Below are 25473 nucleotides of genomic sequence, written 5' to 3'. Positions count from 1 at the left end.
TGCTTTCTCTAATAAATCTGCCTGTACCTACAACTGTCTTGGTAAATTCTTTTACCCCCATGCCACCAGCCTAGTTATGCTCTTCAGCAATGTGAACCTCTACTACCCTTTCAAGAGGTGGAGCTTCTTTCTCCATCTCCTTGAATCAGGATGGGCCCTGTAACTACTTTTATGACCAATGGAATATGGCAGAAGTAATGCTATGCCAGTCCCAGCTGTAGCTCTTAACTGGCCTGGCAGCTTCTTCTTCCTAGCTGTTGGTATACTTGTTATTGGAACTCTCCCTCTCAGAACAAGCCACCACATTGTGAGAAGTCCAAATCACATGGAGAGCCCACACACAGGGTTTCCAGGTGACAACTAAAACTCCTAGTTGATAACTGACATCCCTGACTCCAGTCAGCACACACTGCTCCCTATATGAGTAGGTATCCTAGGTTGAGCCTTCAGATGAATATAGCCTCAGTCATGTGGATCTGACTTCAATGATATGAGATGCTCCAAGCAAGAACTACCTAGACGAGCCTTGTTGACCCACAGAATCATAAGAGATAATCATAAATTGCTTTAAACCACACATTTCAGGGTGTTTTGTTATGTAGCAATAGGTAACTGTAATACCTCTGCCCATATTTTTTTCCTTATCTCTCCACTGGTTCAGAAGTTTAGCAGGGAAGAGATGTGATATTTATTGAGTCCTCACAAATCTCCAACAGGAGACTTTTTAAAAATGAGAAGGAGGCCAGGCGCGGTGGCTCACGCCTGTAATCCCAGCACTTTGGGAGGCCGAGGCGAGGGGATCATGAGGTCAGGAGTTCAAGACCAGCCCGGCCAAGGTGGTGAAACCCTGTCTCTACTAAAAATAATAAAAATTAGCCAGGCGTGGTGGCACGTGCCTGTAATCCCAGGTACTCGAGAGGCTGAGGCAGAGAACTGCTTGAACCCGGGAGGCGGAGATTGCAGTAAGCCAAGATTGCACCACTGCACTCCAGCCTAGGTGACACAGCAAGACTAGATCTCAAAAAAAAAAAAAAAAATATATATATATATATACACACACACACACACACACAGACACACACACACACACACACACACACACACACACACACACACACACACACACATATATATGAGAAGGAAAGATTTCCACAGCAGAGGCAGTAGCAGGAACTCAGAACAGTAGGACAGATGTTGTTTGTGACCCCAAAGTGAGAATAGGATCAGGCACATTAACCATACTTTTTCTAGAAAGAGAAGAGCTTATTTCTATGCACCAAGTGTGAGTACATCAACGGACAGGCCCCAGGAACAGGGAGGTGACCAGTAATCAGAGAAACCAGGTCCTCTTCCTCCACTACACTGACTGCCTGATTTAGGTATCATGGCCACCAGTGGGAAGAGAGTGCGATGGTGTAAGAAAAGCTGCGGGGAGGTAGCCGCCTGTTTCCCCTACTTGAGCCTGGTTGTGATGATCAGAAGGAAACTAATCCCAGCCCTTGTCAGAGGAGGGCAGTGGTATTTCCCAAAGCATCCAGAGTTTTCTAATGCAGTAAGGCTAAACACATCCTCCTGGGGACATTTGTATGGAATCCTGTCCCTATAAGCCACTCTGTTAATCTAGCTGATTAGGCCAGCCTGCTTTTCAGGATTTGCTTCATGGAGCAAAAAAAATCTTCTTCCTATTTTAATAGGATTTAAGGTTAGTGCCTATTTTTTAAGTGTTTCAAATTTATTTTATTTTTAAAGATATTCATCCAGCCTAACAACTTATGTGTATAATCATAATATACATAATGGCAATGGAATTTAATTTTACGAAGACAGTTGGTGCCTACTTTTATGTGAAATTTTGTAAACTGCTTTGAGCTTCTAGAAGGACAAGTGTAACACTAATGTAAAATAATGTCAATAATGCATGAATTATGGCACATGGTCTTCTATGTTGAAAATCTGTTTTAGTTTTCCTTTTTTTTTGAGACAGATCTTGCCTGTTGCCCAGGTTGGAGTGTAGTGGCACAATCATAGCTGCTGTGTTTAAGTCCTGTACTCAAGTGATCTTCCCACTTCAGCTCCCAAGTAGCTAGGACTACAGGCCTATGTCACCATATCTGGCTAATTTTTATTTTTATTTTTTTGTAGAGATGAGATCTTGCTACACTGCCCAGTCTAATCTCAAACTCCTGGCTTCAAGCAATCCTCCTTCCTCAGTCTCCCAAAGTACTGGGATTACAGGTGTGAGCCACCATGCCTGGCCAAAAATCTGTTTTTTAGGTAGCAAATGATGATATAGAAAACAAAATCATACCTTGCAAAATTCTCCTTCTCTTCACAGTTAAGTTCTTTAAGACTTTCATTTATGTGTTTCTGTTCCATAGCACGTTCTTCCTGTTCTTTAGCTTCTCTTTGCACTAAGAAAAGCAAAAGTAATTATATGTCAAATGACTTTCAGACAAGACTTGCCAACATCTTTCTGGGCACCAGAGTCATATTGTCTTTAGAAAGGTAGAGCTGAGAATCATGGCTGGATCTTAGATTGATAAAGTAGAAGTACTCATCTCAATTGAGAAATAAATTGGGTTTAGACTCATATATGCTACAATCTACAGATTTCCTCTTAATCATATTTCATTGAAAATCTATAATGACCCTTTTTCATATAAATTACCAACGTTAAAACACTTCCTACTTTTCTCTCCTTGAAGACAAACAGTTCATTGCCATTCATATTAATACGTTTATTTATTATAATTTATTATTTATTATATATATATTTATTATAAAATAAATATTATTTAAATAAATAAAGCTCTTGGCTGGGCACAATGCCTCATGCCTATAATCCCAGCATTTTGGGAGGCTGAGGCAGGTGGGTCACCTGAGGTCAGGAGTTTGAGACCAGCCTGGCCAACATGGCGAAACCCCTTCTCTACTAAAAATACAAAAATTAGCTGGGCACGGTGACACGTGCCTGTAATCTCAGCTGCTCAGGAGGCTGAGGCACAAGAATCACTTGAACTTAGGAGGTGGAAGTTGCAGTGAGCCTAGATCATGCCACTGCATTCCAGCCTGGGCGACACAGTGAGACTCCATCTCAAAAAATAAATAAATAAAGCTCTTATAAGTTAATAAATATATTTAAGCATCCCAATAGAAAAAAAAGACAAAGGAAACAGAGTTTACAAAATAATAAATACAACTGGCTAATATACATCTGAGATGTATATATCTTTGGTACCACAGTCTATTTCAGAAATTTATCTTAAATAACCAGATGCAATCCAAAAACAACTATGTACGGAGACAGTAACCTGGAATTCTAAAACAGCAGTAAAAAGATTAGAAATAATATAAAGGGTCATTAGTTGTATTTAGGTAAAATAAGTTACAGTCCATTTTTATAACAGATTTCTAGGCAGTCATTACAAATCTTATAATTGACAAAAAATGACTTAAAAATAGTTTCGATAAGTGAAAAATATAGACCATAAAACAGTATATACTACATGATTCTAATTTGTGAAGGAAAATTATATGTGTAGTAAAAATACTAGAAGAAAATATACAAAGCTGTGAATAGTAGCTATTCCCGGGTGGTAGAATTATGGTTGATTTTGTTTCCTTGTTTATAAATGGTCTCAATAAAATTTCCACGTTTTTCCAACATTTTACATAACATTTATTGCTTGTTAGATATGAGTTCTAAATTTTTCTTCAAAGAATCAACATGTCAGTATGTTCAATTCTTTGCCTTCTACTTTTAAACTTAACTTCCTCATAAAGCAACCTTTTTTGATCACCTGCTCCACCCTGACTCATTCTGATCACCTGCCCCACCCTGACTCATTTAGATTACCTGCTCCACCCTGACTCATTCTGATCACCTGCCCCACCCTGATTCATTCAGATTACCTGCTCCACCCTGACTCATTCAGATTACCTGCTCCACCCTGGCTCATTCAGATTACCTGCTCCATCCTGACTCATTCTGATCATCTGCTCCACCCTGACTCATTCTGATCATCTGCCCCACCCTGATTCATTCAGATTACCTGCTCCACCCTAATTTATTCTGATTACCTGCTCCACCCTGACTCATTCTGATTATCTGCTCCGCCCTCATTCTCCACCCTGACTCATTCCATAACCACTTTTCCCGCCAGACCATTCAGCCCGTCACTCTCTTTAAATTAGCCAATCAGAATTAGTTTAGCCTGTGTGGTCTAACCCTAGCCAATAGCGGAACGACACGGCAGCAGGGGCCATGTGAGTCAGGAATGAGAACTCCTTCCCCTCTCTGGCCTAGGTGTGCTCTCGCTATTGTTCCATCTGCAACTGAGCACCCTTTCTGCAGAAAGTAAAGATGGCCTTGCTGAGATATCATTTGTCTCTGTGCTGACTTTTCTTCCTGGCACCGATTGTCTATTTCTAACATCACTGAGGAATATAAAAATCTTTTCAGCATATAAACTTTCTACTCAGTTTCTAAAAGTTCCATCTGCTTAACAATTTTCTACTGCTATTATAATTCCTGGAGTGAAGAATTAATGAATGGGACCAGGATGAGCTTCCTCTTGCGAAGACCACTAGTGTGAAATCCAGTGGTACCCTAATGATAAATGTGTCCATGTGTTTATTGCCTCTCTGGTCCATTGGGCTGGACATGGAAATGGCAGAAATCTGGAGGTGGAAATTCACCCTCTCAACGAACACCCTTCTGTGACCAAGCACTGCTTGAAGCTGAGGGAATACAGTGGCATAGTGTAGTAAAATAATAGAGACATAATGTGGCTATAAGATTATAGGTAGCCATAAAGTTAACTTAAGCATCTCACAGGGCTGCCACTATGTATCACTTAGCAGTATGATGCAACCTAGTCCAGGGATTTCCAAGAGACAAAGGTCATTCAGCACAGATGTAACTTTCAGAAACCTTAAAACAAAGCTTACCCTTACAAGAATAGCTTAAACTCCCTTTATGAAAGAAACACCTAGTAACCGACGTGGATTGAACGTAAGTATTAAAAAGGGGAAAGATTCTCCAAACTTTGAGAATGGTCTCCAAATAAAGACCCTCCTGGCCAGTTGGTCATCTGAGATGTGAGCAAGCCACAGTGCCCTGGAAAGAGGATTTATTTTAAATGGGGGAACACAGAGGGCTGGCTGGTCAAGGCATGAGTCAATTGAGCTGGCACTGAAAGATGACTAGATTTCTCATGATCAAGAGCATCATAGGCAGAGACAACTACATAAACAAAGGTATGGCATCAGGGGAACCAGCCCCCAATATTTCAACGTAGGTCCTTTCTATTTTCCCTAAGTGTCAGCCAGTCTGAGAAACAGAGAAAGAGAACAAAGAGAGAAATTTTATAGCTGGGCCTACAGAGGTGTTATCACATATTGGTAGGACCGTGATGGCGACCTCAAGCTGCAAAACCAGCAAGTTTTTATTAGGGATTTTGAAAGGGGAGGGGGTGTATGAACAGGGAGTAGGTCACAAGGATCACACGCTTCAAAGGGCCATAAAGGTCACAAGGCAAAGGCAAAATTAGAATTACTGATGAGGGTCTGTGTCCCGCTGTGCACACATTGTCTTGATAAACATCTTAACAGGAAACAGGGTTGGAGAGCAGAGAACTGGTCTGACTAGAACTCACCAGGCTGGAATTTCCCAATCCTAGTAAGCCTGAGGGTACTGCAGGAGACCAGGGTGTATTTCAGTCCTTATCTCAACCACATAAGACAGACATTCCCAGAGCTGCCGTCTATAGACCTACCCCCAGGAATGCATTCCTTCCCCAGGGCTATTCCTTGCTGGGAAAAGAATTCAGCGATATTTATCCTACTCACTTTCTGCAAGAAGAAAAATATGGCTCTATTCTGCCCAACCCTGCAGGCAGTCACACCTTATGGTTATCTTTCCTTATTCCCTGAAAATCGCTGTTATTCTGTTCTTTTTCAGGGTACACTGATTTTGTATTGTTCAAATACACATTTTACAATTTGTACAGTTAACACAATCATCACAGGGTCCTGAGGTGACATACATCCTCAGCTTACGAAGATGACAGGATTAAGAGATTAAAGTAAGACAGGTGTAAGAAATTATAAAAGTATTAATTTTCGGATCTAATAAATGTCCATGAAATCTTCACAATTTATGTTCAGAGATTGCAGTAAAGATAGGCATAAGAAATTATAAAAGTATTAATTTTGGGAACTGATAAAAGTCCATGAAATCGTCACAATTTATGTTCTTCTGCTGCAGCTTCCCTCCATTTGGGGTCCCTGACTTCCCACAACAGTATGGAGAAAACTTTCAAAAGAAAAGAGGGACAGATACAAAGGACAAAAGGGAGCTGTATGTCTGTGCCCCACCTTCTCACTCTTCATTCTAATCACCAAGGCACACAGTATTCAAATGATGTACTGTTCCTTTAACCTTGAGAACTTCTCCCCTGTGACTGGAATCTGCTGGTATATAAAACTCTTCATATATATCCACCTAGATAAGATTTGCAAAAAAAGGCCTTCTGCCTTCATCCTTTTTGCATCCCTCATGGTATTTTACATAATAAGTATTATGGTTGTTAGTATTTTGGTTATTACCTAAATTGAATTAAGGGCAAGCTATAACATAACTGTAATTCAGTTCCTTACACTTTTCTTGAACTTGAAGTTTTCTTGTACACATGACCTCATCCACAAGCTGTCTCCTTGCCTCCTTTTCAAGTCTCAGCTCCTTGTCCTTCTCAGCCAACTTCTTTTCCTTGTCTTCCTCTAATATTCTGTCAAATTCTTTCTCCTGAGCTTCTTCTTCTTCACGTCTCTGTGCCAAATATTTATGGTATATCTTCTGTTCTCTTATCATATCTTCCTATGTAACATAAAAATTCATATTGTTAAAATTTTTTTGTGTGATAGTGATAGTAAGGATACATTTAAAAACAATCTTTAAAAGCTCCAATCCCAATCTTTTAGAACTATGTACTGAAACATTTACAGATGTATGTCTGAAGTTTATTCCAAAATACTCAAGAGTAGGGGGGAAATAGGTAGGGATATAGAAGAGATAAGAATGGCCATTAGTTGACAGTTGTTAAAGTGAGGTGATGGACACATGGGGACTCATTGTGCAATTCTTTGTATTTGTTTGAAATGTTTGATAATAATTGTTTGAATAAGTTAATTCAAATACTTTCCCAAAGTGTTTTTCAAAGTAGTTGCCAAATAGTTTTCAATGATACAGCTTTATTTTCATTTACTTTAATTTAGGTATATGAAATCTTAATCGGATCAACAAAATAAGTCATTTCTACTATTATAGCACTGTCTCTCTGGCTGGTAGTCATTTTGTACTTTATTACAGCAATTATAAATCTTAGCTACACTTTGGAACCACCTGAGGAGCTTTAAAAAGTATTGAGGGCTGGCCGGGGGTGGTGGCTCACACCTGTAATCCCAGCACTTTGGGAGGCCAAGACGGGCGGACCATGAGGTCAGGAGATCGAGACCATCCTGGCTAACGTGGTGAAACCCCGTCTCTACTAAACATACAAAAAATTAGCCTGGTGTGGTGGCGGGCACCTGTAGTCCCAGCTACTTGGGAGGCTGAGGCAGGAGAATGGCATGAACCCAGGAGGCAGAGCTTGTAGTGAGCAAGATTGCACCACTGCCCTCCAGCCTGGGCAACAGAGCAAGACTCCATCTCAAAAAAAAAAAAATGTACTGAGGGCTGAGTCCCACCCCCAGAAATTCCTATTTAATGGATACCTTTTAAGTTCCCCCAGGTGATAGTAATGTGCAGCTAAAGTTGAGACCTGCTATTTATTTAGTGCAAGCATTTTTAGCTGGCTCCTGCCATGTTGCAGTAATTATCCGACAGCAATGAGTTCATCCAACACCAAGGTTCTAGATATTATTAAATACCTGATACAGTTTGGCTCTGTGTCCCCACCCAAATCACATCTTGAATTGTAATCCCCATGTGTGAGGAGAGGGACCTGGTGGGAGGTGACTGGGTCATGGGGGTAGTTTCCCCCATGCTGTTCTCGTGATAGTGAATTCCCATGAGATCTGATGGTTTAAAAGTGTGGCTTTCTTCATTCCTTCCCTCCTGCTACCACATAAGACCTGCCTTGCTTCCCTTTCCACTGTGATTTTAAGTTTCCTGAGTCTTCCCCAGCCATGTGGAGCTGTGAGTCAATTACATCCTCTTTTTTTAATAAGTTACCCAATGTCAGGTAGTTCTTTACAGCAGTGTGAAAAAAGACTAATACCATTTCCCACTAAAAATAACCAACAATCCTTGGGAAAATAATCAATTATAAGACTGGAGCAGAAACTGAACAGGATGAACCTGGGACATCTTATTGTGTCAGAATCAAGAAAACTATCAAAGTCTATTGGAGGACAGCATCAAAAGAACAAGACAGCCCACTTAAAGGACTCCCACGATCTAGAATCAGGCAATCTGAGCACCAAAAAGAAGAGTGAACTAATAATCCACTAAAAAACTATTGAAACTTGGCCAGGCACAGTGGCTCATGCCTGTAATCCCAGCACTTTCGGAGGCCGAGGTGGGTGGATCACTTGAGGTCAGGAGTTGGAGACCAGCCTGGTCAACATGGTGAAACCCTGTCTCTACTAAAAATACAAAAAATTAGCTGGGTGTGGTGGCACAAGCCTGTAGTCCCAGCTACTTAGGAGGCTGAGGCAGGAAGATCGCTTGAACCCGGAAGGCAGAGGTTGCAGTGAGCCAAGAATATGCCACTGCACTTTAGCCTGGGTGGCACAACAAGACTCTATTTAAAAAGAAACAAACGGCCGGGCGCGGTGGCTCAAGCCTGTAATCCCAGCACTTCGGGAGGCCGAGGCGGGCGGATCACAAGGTCAGGAGATCGAGACCATCCTGGCTAACACGGTGAAACCCCGTCTCTACTAAAAAGTACAAAAAACTAGCCGGGCGAGGTGGCGGGCGCCTATAGTCCCAGCTACTCAGGAGGCTGAGGCAGGAGAATGGAGTGAACCTGGGAGGCGGAGCTTGCAGTGAGCTGAGATCCGGCCACTGCACTCCAGCTTGGGCGACAGAGCGAGACTCCGTCTCAAAAAAAAAAAAAAAAAAAAAAGAAACAAACTATTAAAACTACAAAATGAGTTTAGCAATGTTGCAGGATACAAGACCAATATACAAAAGTCCTTGTATTTCTATTTGACAGCATCAATCTAAAATGAAATTAAAAATTTTATTTCCAAATAGAAATGCTATCCTTAGGAATAAATTTAACAAAGTGTTAAAATGTATACTCTGAAAACTAGGAAACATTACTGAAAGAAATTAAAGAAGACCTAAATAAATGGAAAGACAGCCTAAGTTCATGAATCAGAAAACAATACTGTGAAAATGGCAGTACTTCCCAAATTGATCTACAGATTCAACACAATTTTTATCAAAATCTCAACTGGCTTCTTTGTAGAAATTGACAAGCTGATCCATGTAACTTCTAGATACACGGATATGCAAGGGAGCCAGAATAGCCAAAACAATTTGAAAAAGAACAAAGTTTGAGGATTTACATTTTCTCTCTCTCTGTCTCTTTCTTTTTTTTTTTTTTTTTTTTTTTTTTGAGACCAAGTTTCACTCTGGTTGTCCAGGCTGGAATGCAATGGTGGAGTTTCACTCTTGTTGCCTAGGCTGGACTGCAATGATGCGATCTCAGCTCACTGCAACCTCCACCTCCTGGTTCAAGCGATTCTCCTGCCTCAGCCTCTGAAATAGCTGGGATTACAGGTACGCACCACCATGCCCAGCTAAGTTTTGCATTTTTGGTAGAGACAGGGTTTCACCATGTTGGTCAGGCTGGCCTCAAACTCCTGACCTCAGCTGATCCTCCCGCCTCAGCCTCCCAAAATGCTGGGATTACAGGCGTGAGCCACTGTGCCCAGCCAGCATTTATATTTTCTGATTTCAAACTTACTACAAAGCAACAGTAATCAAGACATGTAGATTTGTTATACTGGACTAAGGATAGATATATAGATTGATGGAATAGAACTGAGTGTCCAGAAATAAACCTTCACTTTACTGTAATTGATTTTTGACAAGGGTGATAAGACAATTCAATAGGGGAACAATTAGACAATTATTTCAACAAATGATGCTGGAAGTAACTTGATATCCACATGCAGAATAACGAATTAGGATCCTTATTTCATGCTATATACAAAACTTAAAATGGATCAAAAGCCTAAATGTAAAAGCTAAAATTATAAAACTCTAACAAGAAAACAAAGGAGTACATCTTTGTGATCCTAGACTAGGTAACCGGTTTTTAGATAGGACCCCCAAAGCATAAGCAACAAAAGAAAATCTAGCTAAATTGAACTTTGTCAAAATTTAAAACTTTTGTGATTCAAAGGACACCATCAAAAAAGTAAAAAGACAACATACAGAATGAAAGGAAATAACTGCAAGTCAGTTATCTGGTAAGAGACTTGAACCTAGAAAATATAAAGAACTCTTGGCCAGGCGTGGTGGCTCATGCCTTTAATCCCAGCACTTTGGGAGGCTGAGGTGGGCAGATCACCTAAGGTCATGAGTTCAAGACCAGCCTGGCCAACATGGTGAAACCCCGTCTCTAACTAAAAATACAAAAAAATCAGTCAGGCATGGTGGCAGGCACCTGTAATCCCAGTGACTCGGGAGGCTGAGGCAGAAGAATTGCTTGAACCTGGGAGGTGGAGTTTGCAGTGAGACGAGATTGCACCATTGCACTCCAGCCTGGGCAACGAGAGTGAGACTTAAAAAAAAAAAAGAGAGGGGAAAGGAAAGAACTCTTACAACTTAATAATAAAAGGACCAATAACCCAACTAAAATATGGGCAAAGGACTTGAATAGACTTCTCTAAGAATAGAGAATAGCCTTCAAATAGATTTCTCCAAAGAAGATCTACAAATGACCATAAGCACAGGAAAAGAGGCTCAATATCATTAGTCACTAGGGAAATACAAACAAAAACCATAATGAGATACTACTTCAGATGCGTTAGGATGGGTAAAATAAAAAAGACAGACAATAACAAGTGTTGGTGAGCATGTGGATAAATCAAAACCCTCATACACTGCTGGTGGGAATGTAAAATGGTCCAGCCACTATGGAAAATATTTTGGCAATTCCTCAGAACTTCAACAGAGTTACCATATGGCCCAGTAATACTACTTCTAGTTATATGTCCCAAAGAAAAATAAAAACATACATCCACACAAAAATTTGTACATGAATGTTCATAGTAGCATTATTCATAATAGCCAAAAAGTGGAAATAACCCAAATGTCCATCAACTGATATAATGCATAAACAAAATGTGGCATATCCATACAATGGAATATCATCCAGCCACATAAGCAAATAAAATAGCAATACATGCTGGATAAACCTTGAAAACATTATGCTAAGTGAAAGAAGACAGTCAACAGGTCACATAACATGTGATTCCATTCATGTCAAAGTCCAGAACGGGAAAATCTATAGAGACACAAAGTAGGTAAGTGGCCGCTTAGGACTGGAGGTGGGAGGTGAGGAAGAAGGGATAGTAGGATAGTGAAAATGTTCTAAAATAGAATGGGATGATAGGGGCGCTCATCTGAGAAAACAGTAAAATCCACTGAATTGTATGGTTTAAATTGGGGAACTGAATGTTATGTGAATTATCTCTTGAAGCTATTAAAAAAATAAATAAAATGATTTAAATGTGAACAAACAACTCAACAGGAAAAAACAAATCAAATAAGCAAGTCAATTAGATAACGGGCAAAAACCAGGAGTTGGAGGCTGCAGTGAGCTATGATCATGCCACTGTACTCCAGCCTAAGTGACAGAGTGAGATACTGGCTAAACAAAAAGAAAACAAAACAGAAAATGGGCAAAAGACATGAAGAGACATTTCATTGAAGAAGACATACAGATGGAAAACAGGCTCATAAAAAGTTGTTCAAAATCATTAACCATTAGGAAAATGTAAATTAAACCACAATGAGATGTTACTACACATCTATCAGAATGGTTAAAGTGAACAATAGTGATAGCACCAAATGCTGGTGAGGATGTGGAGAAACCAGATTGCTCATGTATTGCTGCTGGGAATGTAAGATGGTACGGCTACTCTGAAAAACAGTTTAGCAGTTTCTTTAAAAACTAAACATGCAATTACTATATGATATAGCAATTGCTCTTCTAGGCATTTATCTCATAGAAATGATGATTTGTGCTGGGTGTGGTGGCTCATGCCTGTAATCCAAGCATTTTGGGAGGCTGAGGTGGGCGTGTCACTTGAGGTCAGGAGTTTGAGACCAGCCTGGCCAACATGGTGATATCCCATCTCTACTAAAAATACAAAAAAAATTAGCCGGGCATGGTAGCCACACCTCTAATCCTAGATACTCAGGAGGCTGTGGCAGGAGAATCACTTGAACCCAGGAGGTGGAGGTTACAGTGAGCTGAGACCGCGCCACTGCACTCCAGCCTGGGTGATGGAGCGAGACTCTGTCAAAAAAAAAAAAAAAAATTGAGAATGTGTTGACAGAAAAACCTGTACTCAAATGATTATAGCAGCTTTACTCATAATAGCCATAACCTGGAAACAACTCAAATGTCCTTCAACAGGTGAATGGCTAAACAAACTGCAGTAAATCTATGCCATAAATACTACTCAATAATAAACTGGGAGGCCGAGGCGGCTGGATCATCTGAGGTCAGGAGTTTGAGACCAGGCTGGCCAACATGGCAAAACCCTGTCTCTACTAAAAAACACAAAAATTAGCCAGACGCAGTGGCACACGTCTGTAATCCCAGCTACTCAGGAGGCTGAGATAGGAAAGCGCTTGAACCTATGAGGCGGAGGTTGCAGTGAGCTGAGATCACTCTATGGCACTCCAGCCTGGGTGACAAGAGCGAAATTCTACCTCAAAAAAAAAAAAAAAAAAAAAAAAGAATAAAAAGAAGGCTGGGCGCAGTGGCTCATGCCTGTAATCCCAACACTTTGGGAGGCCAAGGCAGGAGGATCACTTGAGCCCAGGAGTTCAAGACCAGCCTGGGCAGCATAGTGAGACCCCATCTCTACAAAAAAAAAGAAAACTAGCTGGGCATGGTGACTTGCGCCTGTAGTCCCAATGACTCAGGAGGTTGAGGTTGAAGTTATCAATTGAGCCTGGGAAGCTGAGGCTGCAGGGAGCTGAGATCACACCACTGCACTCCAGCCTGAGTGACAGGGCAAGACTGTCTCAAAAAAAAAAAAAATTTTTTTTAATAAAAATAAAAATAAACAACTATTGATAGATCCAAAAAGTTGGACAAATCTCCTGAGGGTTATGCTAAGTGACAAAGGCTATCTGAAAAGATTTCATACTATATGATTCTACTAATATAACATTCCCGAAATAATAAAATTATAGAAATGAAGAACAGGGTTAGGAAGGGGGTGGGGCAAGAGGGAAGTAGGTGTGACTATAAAAGGTCAATATGAGAAATCCTGGTGCTGATGAGATGTTCAGTATCTTGATTATATCAATGTCAACATCCTGACTGGGATGGTACTATAGTTTTGCAAGATATTACCATTGAGGGAACCAGAGTAAAGGGTACAAGGAATCTCTCTGTATTATTTCTTAAAACTGCATATGAATCTACAATCATATCAAAATGAAGTTTATCCAGGCACAGTGGTTCACACCTGTAATCCCAGCACTTTAGGAGGCGGAGGTGGGAGGTTCACTTGAGCCCACTCCAGACCACCCTGGGCAACTTGGCAAAACGCTGTCTCTACAAAAAATACATAAATTAGCCAGGCTAGGTGGCGGGTGTCTGTAGTCCCAGCTACTCGGGAGGCTGAAGTGGGAGGATTGCTTGAGACCAGGAGGGCGAGGCTACAGTGAACCATGATTATGCCACTGCACTCCAGCCTGGGTTACAGAGTGAAACTCTGTCTCGAAAAAAAAAAAAAAAGAGAGAGAGAGAGAAGCTTAATTAAAAAACAAAGCACATGCACACTAAGAACCAGGTAAAAACAAGAAAAAGCACCTGTGGGAGAAACAAAACACTCTTAAAAGTTCAATCCAAATTCCAAAGGTACAGGTAGCTAAAACAATACTGAATGCCTTTCCCTACTCTTTTTGCCTGACTAAACTTCACATCTCCTTTAAGGTTCAACTCAAATGTCACTTTCTCAGTGATGTCTTCCTCAAATTCCAGGAGTTCTCAAACTTTAGTTAGCATCAGAATCACCTGGGGGAGTGTGCTGAAACACAGATTTCCTGTCCCTGTCATGATTTTGATTGAGAGATCCTGATTCTGGAGCCTGTGAATTTCTGTTTCTAACATTTTCCCAGATGGTGCTGATGCTGTTGGCTCATGGACCACACTCAGAGTAGCACTGTTATATATTTGTAGCCATCTTCCAAAAGACTGAGAACTCACAAATCCCTTCCAGCAAGTAGTAGGCATGAAAAAAAAAAGTCTTACTCTTTTTTGTTTCTTTTTATCTGCCTCTTCCTGTAAGTCCTGAAGGGCCCTTTGCACGAGCTTCATGTTCAAGTCCTGTTCTTCTCTGTAGTCCTGCTGAATATGTTCTATCCTGTCCTGTAGGGCTTTTTGCAAAATGGTCCTAGTTTCCTGCTTTGCCTTCTGTTTCTTTAGCTTATCCTGTTCATTCTCATGTTTAATCTGTGCGTTGTTACTTTCCTAAGGTAGAATCATAATAAAGATAATGCATCAGTACAGTTGGACCAAGACAAGTTAGTGCATTTGATTTAGGAGACAGGAATAAAGGATTTCTGGAAATACACACACACCTGGATTTAGAGAGGCTATAAGAAAGAAAACTTGCCTTTTCATAGTTGAATCAGCAATAAAACTGTGAAAATTGCCGGGGTATGTGTGATTATAATGTAATAAATCGTTGTAGAGTTGAAAACAGGAAAGTATAAAGAGAAACCACTTTTAATCCCAGTACCCATCGTCTACCACCATTCGCTGCCTGTGGGTGTGCTGGCCTTCTACACGTGACTCTTCTACGTACTCTGTACCATACATTTGGATACATTATTAAACAGCACTGAGAGTCTAAAATTGGAAATGTCCCTGTGAACTAGCCCAGGCCATCAGACAAACTGTACAGTAACAGGCCTGCAAACTGTGCTGTGCCCATGGCATTGATGACCCTCGAACAAGTATTTTAAAGGCCCACCACGAGGCGCGCCTCCTCTTCCTTCAGCAGCTGTGCTGCCTGCCTTTGTGCCTTGATGCTGGTGATCTGGGCATTCAGCCCCAGGCGTGTGTTCTCCATCAGCTCTTTCTGTCTCCTCGCCTCTTGGGCTTCTCGCTTTTCCTTGGCTAATCGGTCTTCCTCCCAGAGCTTGGAGAACATCTGCTCTTCCACCAGCTTTTGCCTCCTCAGCTCCTCATTAAATGCAATCTGTGCTTTCCGCTCCTCACACACCTTCTTCTGATGGATACAAAACAATTCAACACGGAGCTCCTCACAGCGTTCCCTGAAAGGAAAATTTTAAAAAGACAAAACACAGCCTTTCATGAGGCACTGCTCTATTGAGGCACACATCTGTACAGTCACACAATGAAGCAAGAAAAAATCAAAGACCTGGATGCAGGCCATCGGAGCACAGGAAACATAAGGGAGCAGCAGGGAGGCAAGCACCAGGATGGCACAGTCTGACTATGAAAACTGGAGTCAAGTAAAGGCAGCCCTGATTCCGTTTCCTGTGTGACCTTGGATCAAAAACTCAACCTGTTAACCCCAATGATTGACCTATTCACTTGACTTTGAGAACCTCTAATTTAGGGATGCTCACATTCTTTTTTTTTTTTTTTTTTTTTTTTTTTTGAGACAGAGTCTCACTCTATTGCCCAGGCTGGAGTGTGGTGGCACCATCTTGGCTCGCTGCAAGCTCTGCCTCTCAGGTTCATGCCATTCTCCTGCCTCAGCCTTCTGAGTAGCTGGGACTACAGGCGCCCACCACCATGCCTGGCTAATTTTTTTGGATTTTTAGTACAGACGAGGTTTCACCTTGTTAGCCAGGATGGTCTTGATCTCCTGACACTGTGATCTGCCCGCCTCAGCCTCCCAAAGTGCTGGGATTACAGGTGTAAGCCACCATGCCTGGCTGCTCACTTTTTTTTTTTAAGAGACAAGGTATCACTGTGTCGCCCAGGCTGGAATGCAGTGGCATGATCATGGCTCATTGTATCCTTGAACTCCTGGCCTCAAGTGATCCTCCCACCTTAGCCTCCCAAGTAGCAGAGACTATAATCACATGTCACCATGTCTGGCTAATTTAAAAAAAATTTTTGTAGAGACAGGGTCTCACTATGTTGCCAGGGTGGGTCTCGCTATGTTGCCAGGGCTGGTCTCAAACTCCTAGCCTGAAGTGATTCTCCTGCCTCTGCCTTCCAAAGCGCTGGGATTACAGGCATAAGCCACCACACCAGGCTGAGATGCTCACTATATATAGACAGGATATCTGGCCAGGCATGGTGACTCATATCTGTAATCCCAACACTTTGGGAGGCCAAGGCAGGAGGATCCCTGGAGACCAGCACTAGCCTGGGCAACACAGTGAGACCTTGTCTCTACAAAAATTTTTTAAAAATTAGCTAGGCATGGTGGCACACACCTGTAGTCCTAGCTACTTGGGAGACTGAGGCAAGAAGACCACTCAAACTCAGGAGTTTGAGGCTGCGGTGAGCTAGGACCACACCAATGCATTCTAGCTTGCCCTCTAGGTCAGTAAGACCCTGTCTCTAAAAAAAAATAAATAAATTGAATGATAGAATATCTATTTATTCTAATGATAACAATCATTGATAAGAGGAAAACTTTATGTTTGTGACTGCTTTATAGTTTACAGCTAGCAGCTATCATCCCCATCTTAGAGTTAAAGCAACGGAGACTCAGGGAGCCTAAGTGTCTTCCCAAGTCACACAGCCAGTAGTAGGAATATTATTAGCAAAAGTTATTAAGTGCTTATTATCTTCCAGACACTATTCTAAGCACTTCAACACATATGAACTCTTGTAATCTTCATAACAATCAATATGGCAATGAACATTACTGCAAGTTCTTTTATGTTATTTTTATTACCCTTGGTTTACAGATGAGGAAATGGAAGCACATAGCAGTTAAGCATCTTACCCAAGTTTGTCCATTTCATATGTGGTAGAACTGGGACTGAAAGCTGGCAGTGTGGCCCTGGAGTTTGGATTCCTTGGTGCTTCATTGTATCACCTCTGCCAGCAACTGACAGAGGCAAGACTACCTCTGATCCACAGGCATTCTGACCAAATATTCTAGGTTATTCGTTAATAAAAACACCTCAAAACAAACCCCCGAAATGCCTACCTTAATCTGAGGTCTAATCATTAACTGTGTATAATTACAGAGCATTTAAAAAGAAATTTCATAATGTACTAAAAAGTACAATGCATAAAAGAAATATTGATAAATTTGATTTCATTAATATTAAAAAATTTTGCTCCGTAAAAGATCCTTTTAATAGGATAAGTAAGACAGGACTGCTGAATGACTGAGGAAAAAAAGAAAAAACCATTTAAAACATAAGATAAGCTATAGTCTAGGGGAAAAAACCACATATCGGACAAAGAAGTTCTATCTAGAATACATGAAGAATTCTCAAAACTTAACAGCTAAAAAAAAAAAGGTAAAAACTTAACAGCTAAAACAATCTAAATTCTAAAAATCTAATTAGAAAATGGGCAAAAGATATAAAGAGATATTTCACCAAAGAAAATGTACAGATGGAAAATCAGCACATGAAAAGTTGCTAAACATCACCAGCCATTAGGTAAATACCAGTTAAGCCCATGATGAGATATCACAGCATGCCTGTTAGAACAGCTAAAAACAAAAACAAAATAAAACAAAACAAAAAAACAATAACGCCACCACCAAAAGGACCAGGATGTGGAAAAATTGGATCTCTCATATACTGCTGGTAGGACTATGAAATGGTATGGCTACTCTAGAAAATAGTTTAGTGTTTATTAAAAAATATATACATTTACAGCTGGCAGTCGTGGCTCACGCCTGTAATCTCAGCACTCTGGGAGGCTGAGGCGGACGGATCACCTGAGGTTGGGAGTTCGAGACCAGCCTGACCAACATGGAGAAACCACACCTCTACTAAAAATACAAAAATTTAGCTGGGCTTGGCGGCGCATGCCTGTAATCCAAGCTACTTGGGAGGCTGAGGTAGGAGAATCGCTTAAACCCAGGAGGCAGAGGCTGCAGTGAGCTGAGATCACGCCATTTCACTCCAGCCTGGGCAACAAGAGTGAAACTCTGTCTCAAACAAAACAAACCAAAATTTGCATATGATCCAGCAATAGTATATGATAATTTTCCTCAATAAATGAAAACATATGCTCACACAAAAACCTGTACACAAACATTCCTGTCAGATTTACTTATAATAGAGCAAAATAACCGAACTGAGGTACACTCATGCAATGGAATATTACTCAGCAATAAAAAGGACAAACTAGCAATACCTCCAACAACTTGGATGGACCTCAAAGGCATGTTGAGTGAAAAAGGCCAATCTCTAAAGATCACATATTGTGTGATCCCATTTATATAACATTCTTAAAATGATGAAATTATGGGGATAGAGATTAGTTGTTGCCAGGGTTAGGAATGATGGGGGATAGGGGTGAGACTAGTGAGCATGACTCTAGAAGGGTAACATGAAGGAGATTTTTGCAGTGATGGAATAGTTCTGTATCTCGATTGTAGTGGTGGTTACACAGATCTACAGGTGATAAAATGGCACAGAATTTTACACACACCTTGCACGACTGTCAATTTCCTTGTTTTAATATTGTGTTATGATTATGTAAGATATAACCATTGGGGGAAGCTAGGTGAAGGGTAAATAGAATCTCTGTACTATCTGTGCACTTTCTATAAACATATAATTATTTAAAATTAAAAACTAAAAACAAAACAAAACCACTGGTAATTTTTTCTTGTCATTATTATCCATTTCATTTCATTATTATTGCTGAAAACAATTTTGCTGTATAATAGGGATCACTAAAAATGATCTACTCCAGGTATCAAATATTCTACGAATGCCACTGAATATATCAAAGAGAAATGAATGCATATGCCATCAAAGGACATGTCTATTCATCATAGCTTTATTCATAAGAGTCCCAAACTGAAAATAACTGAAATGTCTGTCACCAGGAAAACAAATAAATTGTGGTATATTTACACGATGGAATACAAAAAAAAAGCACAAGAAAAAGAAGAGGAAACTTTTCATTCTGCTTTAATATACATATTAAAGCCTCAACTATATTTTCAGTAATAGGGTCTAATAACGCATCCTTACTCAAAAGTATGTTTGCTAATCTATGTTGAGGAATTGGCAGTGTTGCATTCAAAACATTAAAAACAATTTGTTTTCAAATTACATCACTATAGGATACATTTGTTTCTTTAAAAATTTTAACAATTCATCTAACTAGCAAAAACTCAGTTATACAAGTGAAATCTGTAAAATGTTGCTAAATCCATACATTTTAAAAGCATAACCACTTATGAACCATTTGGTTTTCTTACTGTATTAAGAGAAATTTACTAGGGAGTAGAAAATATATGAATGGTCCATTGAAAGTCACTTGGCTAATATACCATTTTCCACCCACAGCATCTTTTCCCTCCAGCAACCAGTAGCAAAGATGTCCAAATCCCACTTGAGGACAGGGTATGAGTGCATGCTTTACACAGGCTTGAAAATCCAAGTCTAAATTAAGACCTAGACAAATCCCTACCTGTAGAACTCAGTAATCCATTTACAAGCCAAGTAGGGTGGCAAGTTGCTTCTGGCCCTGTGCATTACTACACTGGGTTTCTTCACTGCCCTCCTTCAGCAGCTCCCCAAGCCCTGAAACTTCCAATTCCCTCTCCTTTTAGCGGTCTGAATTTACTTTTAGTGGCTGCATCTGCAACTTGTATCCACTACTCACTGTAATGGCTTACTTTTCCTTCTGGCCTCTGGTAGGAGGGTTGAGGGTTTAGGGCTGTCCACATTATTAATAGCGACTTCATGGCAGAAAGAGCAGATGGAAGAAGCTTTTCTCTGCACCATGTCTTGATCCCTCCACAGACTTCATTTTGTTGCTTTTTCACGTCTGTTGACCTTTGGATTTCTGGTCTACTCAAATTTTGAGTGCTATGAAAAATGAACTTTTCTATTCCTTCTGTATTCCACCAGATTTAAACTCAGATATTTTTGGATCATCCATTCTTGAATCTGGCTTAACATGATAGACACCCTGCCCCACTCATACTAGATGACCTAACAAACTAAAGGACACTCACTGTCACAGAGCCTGGCATAAAGTAGGAGCCCAAACATATTTACTGAATGAATGAATGCTAATGGCTAAGTTTTAAACACTTCCAAGTAATATTTGGACTTTAAAAATCCCTTCTGAATATAAAAACCCTTGCCAGTTACTCTAAAATTAAAAGACAGATGAAATAGAAGATTTAGGGCATTCCATGGGTCATATCATGTGATCATCACTGCACTGAGAGATGTGTCTGAAAAAAAGGGGCAAAATGCACCATCACTACTATTATTCAACATAGTACTGGAAGTCCTAGCTAGAGCAATCAGACAAGACAAAGATATAATGGACATCCAAATTGCAAAGTAAGAAGTCAAATTATCCTTGTTTGCAGATGACATAATCTTATATTTGGAAAAATCTAGACTCCACAAGAAAACTCTTAGAACTGCTAAACAAATTCAGTAAAGTTGCAGGATACAAAATCAACATACAAAAATCAATAGCATTTCTATATGCTTACAGGGAACAAAGTGAAAAAGAAATTTAAAAAGTAATCACATTTACAAAAGCCACAAATAAAATTGTATTTAACCAAAATTGTATTTAACCTAGGAATTAACCAAAGAAGTGAAAGATCTCTACAATGAAAACCATAAAACACTGATGAAAGAAATAGAAGAGGACACCAAAAAATTGAAAAATATTCTATGTTCTTGGATTGGAAGAATCAATATTATTAAAATGTCTATACTGTCCAAAGCAATCTACAGACAAAATGCAATCCCTATTAAAATACCAAAAACATTCTTCACAGAAATAGAAAAAACAGTTGCTCATGCCTGTAATCCCTGCACTTTGGGAGGCCAAGGTGGGTGGATCACTTGAGACTAGGAGTTCGAGACCAGCCTGGGCAACATGGGGAAATCCCATCTCTATTAAAAATACAAAAATTAGCTGAGTGTGGCATTACACATCTGTGGTCCCAGCTACTTGGGAGGCTGAGGCAGGAGAACTGCTTGAACCTAACCTGGGAGGCAGAGGTTGCAGTGAGATGAGATCCTGTAACTGCATTCCAGCCTGGGCAACACGCACTCCAGCCTAGACAACCGAGTGAGACCCTGTCTCAAAATAAAATGAAATAAAATAAAATAAAATAAAATAAGAAAAGACGAAAAGAAAAGAAAAAACAATCCTAAAATTTGTATGGAACCACAAAAGATCCAGAATAGCCAAAGTTATTCTAAGCAAAAATAACAAATCTGGAGGAATTACATTACCTGACTTCAAATTATACTACAGAACTATAGTACCTCAAACAGCACAGTACTGGCATAAAAACAGACACTTAAACCAATGAAAAAGAATAGAGAACCCAGAAACAAATCTACACACTTACAGTGAACTCATTTTTGACAAAGGAGCCAAGAACATGCACTGGGGAAAAGACATATATCAATATATGATGCTGGGAAAACTGGATATCCATATGCAAAAGAATGAAAATAGATCCTATCTTTCATAATATACAAAAATCAAATCAAAATAGATCCAAGACTTAACTTTAAGACCTCAAACTATGAAACTACTACAAGAAAACATTGGGGAAAAATCTCTAGGACATTGGTCTGGGCAAAGATTACTTGAGCAATACCCTACAAGCACAGACAACCAAGGCAAAAATGGACAAATGGGATCATATCAAGTTAAAAAGCTTCTGCACAGCAAAAGATACAATCAACAAAGTGAAGAGAAAACCCACAAAATGGGAGAAAGTATTTGCAAACTATCTCTCTGAAAAGAGATTAATAACCAGAATATATAAGGAGCTCAAACAACTCTATAAGAAAAAATCCAATAATCCAATCAAAAAATGGGCAAAAGATTTCAACAGACATTTCTCAAAAGAAGATATACAAATGGCAAACAGGCATATGAAAAGGTGCCCAACATCATGAATCATCAGAGAAATGCAGATCAAAACTACAGTGAGATATCATTTCACCCCAGTTAAAATGGCTTATATCCAAAAGATAGGCAATAACAAATCCTGGTGAGTATGTGGAGAAAAGGGAACCCTCGTACACTGCTTGTGGGAATGTAATACAACCACTATGGAGAACACTTTGGAGGTTCCCCAAAAAACTAAAAATAGAGCTACCATAAGATCCAGCAATCCCACTGCTGGGTATAGGTCCAAAAGAAAGGAAATCAGTATATTAAAGAGATAGCTGCACTCCTATGTTTGTTGTAGTGCTGTTTACAACAGCTAAGATTTGGAAGCTACCTAAGTGTCCATCAGCAGATGAATAGATAAAGAAAATGTGGTACACATACACAATGGAGTACTATTCAGCTATAACAAAGAATGAAATCCAATCATTTATAACACCATGGGTGGAACTGCAAGTCATTATGTTAAGTGAAATAAGCCAGGCACAGAAAGACAAACATTGCATGTTCTCACTAATTTGTGGGATTTAAAAATCAAAACAATTGAACTCATGGAGATAGAGAAGGATGGTTACCAGAGGCTGGGAAGGATAGTTGGGGGTTGGGGGTGGAGGTGGGGACAGTTAATGGGTACCAAAAGAAAAAAAAGAATGAATGAATAAGACCTACTATTTGATAGCACAACAGGATGACTATAGTCAATAATAACTTAATTGTACATTTTAAAATAACTTAAAGAGTATAATTGGATTATTTGTAACTCAAAAGATAAATGCTTGAGGGAATGGATACCCCATTCCCCATGATGTGCTTATTTTACATTGTATGCCTGTATCAAAACATCTCATGTGCTCCATAAATATACACACCTACTATCTACTCACAACAATTTTAAAAAAGAAAAGAATAAAGGGGCAAAATGAACAAAATATACTGAGAAGTATAATGGCAATTTTATTTTTTTAGTGACAGGGTCTCAGTCTGTTGCCCAGGCTAGAGTCCAGTGCTGCAGTTGCAGCTCACTGTAACCTCGAACTCCTGGGCTCAAGTGATCCTGCTGTCTCAGCCTCCCAAGTAGCTAGGACTAGAGGCATGTGCTACCATGCCCAGCAAATTTATATATATATAACAAATATGTTTGGAATTGGAAAAAATATATATATATATATATATTTTTTTTTTTTTTGACAGAATGTCACTCTGTTGGCCAGACTGGAGTGCAGTGGCACGATCTCGGCTCACTGCAACCTCTGCCTCTTGGGCTTAAGCAATTCTCCTGCATCAGCCTCCCGAGTAGCTGGGATTACAGGCATGCGCCACCATGCCCAGCTAATTTTTGTATTTTTAGTAGAGACGGGTTTTTACCATGTTGGCCAGGCTGGTCTTGGACTCCTGACCTCAGGTAATCTGCCTACCTCAGCCTCCCAAAGTGCTGGGATTACAGACGTGAGCCACCACGCCTGGCCAATTTTTTTATTTTTTGTAGAAATAAGGTCCCACTATGTTGCCAGGCTGGTCTCAAACTCCTGGCCTCAAGTGATCAAAGTGCTGGGATTATAGGTGTGACCCACTGTGCCCAGCCAAATAACAGCAATTCTTAATGTTCGGACTCTTAGAAGTATCAGAAGCACTGAAAATATAACTGAGGAATTATAATAACATTATAAATATATAATAGCTCTTGCTCTAAGAGCTGTAGCTTTAGGGAGGGAGACTTTTTAGTATATTTTTGCTTTAGAGGTAAGGAAGGTCTTGGTTTGTGATATTAAAAGCACCTGCCAAGCTTCTAATTATATAACACTATAGATCATCTCAGAGGATCACTCTTGGGCACTCCCATACAAATCTTCCCTCTGTAAGTGCACAGTAGTGGGTAGTCTATCAGGGCATAGACTCAGAGTATCCGATGATGGAAAACCACAATGAAAAGGGATATGGAGGCAACCACAGGACCAGATTGACTACAATAAAGACCAGGGATCTGAAAACTGAGGGTCACCATGGGTCTGGGTCAGGAAGTGCTTTATAAGTCCAGGTGATCAGACCCAGTGATCAGAATACCAGGCAAGGAAACAGACAATAAAGAAGAGAGGAGAGAGCCGGGCATGGTGGCTCATGCCTGTAATCCCAATACTTTGGGTGGCTGAGGTAAGTGGATCACTTGAGTCCAGCAGTTCAAGACCACTCTGCGCAACATGATGAAATCCTCATCTCTACAAAAAATACAAAAAATTAGCTGGGCATGGTGGTGCATGCCTGTAGTCCCAGCTACTTGAGAAGCTGAGGTGGGAGGATCACTTCAGGCTCAGGAGGTGGAGGTTGTAGTCATGATCATGCCACTGCACTCCAGCCTGGGTGACAGAGCAAGACGCTGTCTCAAAAATGACAAACAAAAAAAACCTGCCACACGCCACAAGCACACACGCAGCACAGGTAGAGACTATAGCAGTAGGGGGAGAGCCCAACTTTACCAAAGATTTCTTGGCATAGGAGCTTTTGAAGAACTTCCTGCCAACAGCAAGGGTGAGGTTGATACCTAAAGTTCAGTAACATAATCTCCTTTGTTACTTCCATTCTAATTGAGAAGCAAGCACAGAACATTAGAACATAGTTCTCAAGCACACATTGTATTATTCAATGATATGTAATATACTGCCAAGACTTAAAGTTACTACTGTGTATATCCTCTTAAGACTAATTTACTTTAAATTAGCATTCTCAAATCTATTTTAATGTACCAACTTTGGATTCTGTTTGTGTGTTTTCTGATTTCATTACCTGAATTGCTGGTCTAGCTTTTCAGCCACAAAATCCTGCCTCTCTTTTTCATTCTTCTCTTTTAGTAATTTAGTTTTCTCTCTCATCCTATCTCTTTTCTCCTCAATGGTTTCTTTCTTCAATTGCATTTCTGTAAAATACTCATTTTCTTCTAATGCTAAAAGTTCACGTAGCCTGAAACAAAAAGCCAAAAAAAAAAAAAAAAAAAACTGTCATGCTACATGCAAAATTTTATTGATTTTTGTTATATTCAATTTCAGAATTATAGGTCTAATTTGTAAGAAGAGAAAGATCATTGCAGTCTTCCATAAAATAAGACTAGTTGGTTTGTTTTGGGTTTTTTTTTTTTTTT

General features: G+C 39.9%; 1 protein-coding gene across 2 annotated transcripts in view; it reads right to left on the bottom strand.

Annotated features, from left to right (window-relative positions):
* Positions 1-25473, bottom strand: part of CFAP53 (cilia and flagella associated protein 53) — a 45415-nt gene that overhangs the window by 14741 nt on the left and 5201 nt on the right. For both annotated transcript variants that reach the window (XM_010363171.2, XM_010363170.2), the window contains exons 3-7: positions 25122-25295; positions 15241-15544; positions 14517-14735; positions 6661-6877; positions 2309-2411 (exon numbers count right to left, since the gene is read on the bottom strand). In XM_010363171.2, the coding sequence (XP_010361473.2) occupies positions 2309-2411; positions 6661-6877; positions 14517-14735; positions 15241-15544; positions 25122-25295 (1017 nt within the window). The remainder of the gene's footprint in view (positions 1-2308; positions 2412-6660; positions 6878-14516; positions 14736-15240; positions 15545-25121; positions 25296-25473) is intronic.

Source organism: Rhinopithecus roxellana, chromosome 21 (genome assembly GCF_007565055.1).
Source record: "Rhinopithecus roxellana isolate Shanxi Qingling chromosome 21, ASM756505v1, whole genome shotgun sequence".
In the NCBI taxonomy this organism is placed as follows: domain Eukaryota; kingdom Metazoa; phylum Chordata; class Mammalia; order Primates; family Cercopithecidae; genus Rhinopithecus; species Rhinopithecus roxellana.
This window is presented reverse-complemented; position numbering and strand designations above follow the sequence as displayed.